Consider the following 1,119-nt stretch of genomic DNA (forward strand, 5'->3'; position numbering starts at 1 on the left):
ACTAATTTTTTCCTTCTACTGATGTTAGCATGCTAACCAGCTAGCCACGGTGTCGTCAGCTCGTCTTAAATCCATGTTTTTACAGCAGCTCTGAATAAAATTTGAATTTTGATGCTTAATTTCCTTTCTTTGTGTTTTCCTCTGCACTTCCTTCCTTTTTCCTTCTCTTCCTCTTTCATCCTCCTCTCTGTTCTGTCAGATCACCATCGAGGCGATGAAGAGCGACATCGATGAGGTGGCCTTGCAGGGCATCGAGTTCTGGTCAAACGTCTGTGATGAAGAGATGGACCTGGCCATCGAGGCCTCAGAGGTCTGTGGGAACTTTTATTGTTTGAACAGTTTAAGTTCAGGTTTGTTTAACCCCCACCCCCCCCCTGACTGGTTTTTGGTTTGTTCCTTTTTGTCGTCCAATGGCAGGCCTCGGAGCAGGGACGTCCCCCAGAGCACACCAGTAAATTCTACGCCAAAGGGGCCCTGCAGTACCTGGTCCCCATCCTCACCCAGACCCTCACCAAACAGGTAACACACCTGAGGAAGTCTCTCCTCCTCCTCCTCCTCGAGTGGTTTGTTCCTGTGGGAGCGTCGTCTCACTTCCTGTTGCTCTCCAGGACGAGAACGACGACGATGATGACTGGAACCCGTGTAAGGCGGCGGGCGTGTGTCTGATGCTGCTGGCGACCTGCTGCGAGGACGACGTGGTTCCTCACGTTCTGCCCTTCATCAAAGAACACATCAAACACCCCGACTGGCGCTACCGCGACGCCTCCGTCATGGCCTTCGGATCCATCCTGGAGGGGCCTGAACTCAACCAGCTGAAACCGCTCGTCATACAGGTCAGTCGCTAACCAACCAGTCATTAACCAGTGGTTACCTGGTTACTGTTCAGTCTGTCAGCTCTTTATTATACTGTTTATGAAGCAGTTTTCTTTCTCCACCCCCCCAGGCGATGCCGACCCTGATCGAGCTGATGAAGGACCCCAGTGTGGTGGTGAGAGACACCACGGCGTGGACGGTGGGGAGGATCTGCGAGCTGCTGCCTGAAGCCGCCATCAACGAGGTCTACCTGGCCCCCCTGCTGCAGTGTCTGATCGAGGGTCTGGGGGCGGAGCCCAGGGTGGC

General features: G+C 53.8%; 1 protein-coding gene across 1 annotated transcript; it reads left to right on the forward strand.

Moving 5' to 3' along the window:
- Positions 1–179: 179 nt before the first annotated feature.
- On the forward strand, positions 180–1,114 carry LOC147819861 (importin subunit beta-1-like; the record flags this gene model as incomplete). Its single annotated transcript, XM_087169824.1, has 4 exons — positions 180–310; positions 418–519; positions 609–833; positions 944–1,114. Coding segments are annotated over exons 1-4 (594 nt in total), but the record flags the coding sequence as incomplete, so codon positions are not given.
- Positions 1,115–1,119: the final 5 nt, after the last annotated feature.

This window comes from Seriola lalandi, unplaced genomic scaffold, assembly GCF_002814215.2.
Source record: "Seriola lalandi dorsalis isolate HSWRI2012SDOR001 ecotype SW California unplaced genomic scaffold, Sedor1 jcf7180002035083, whole genome shotgun sequence".
Lineage (NCBI taxonomy): Eukaryota > Metazoa > Chordata > Actinopteri > Carangiformes > Carangidae > Seriola > Seriola lalandi.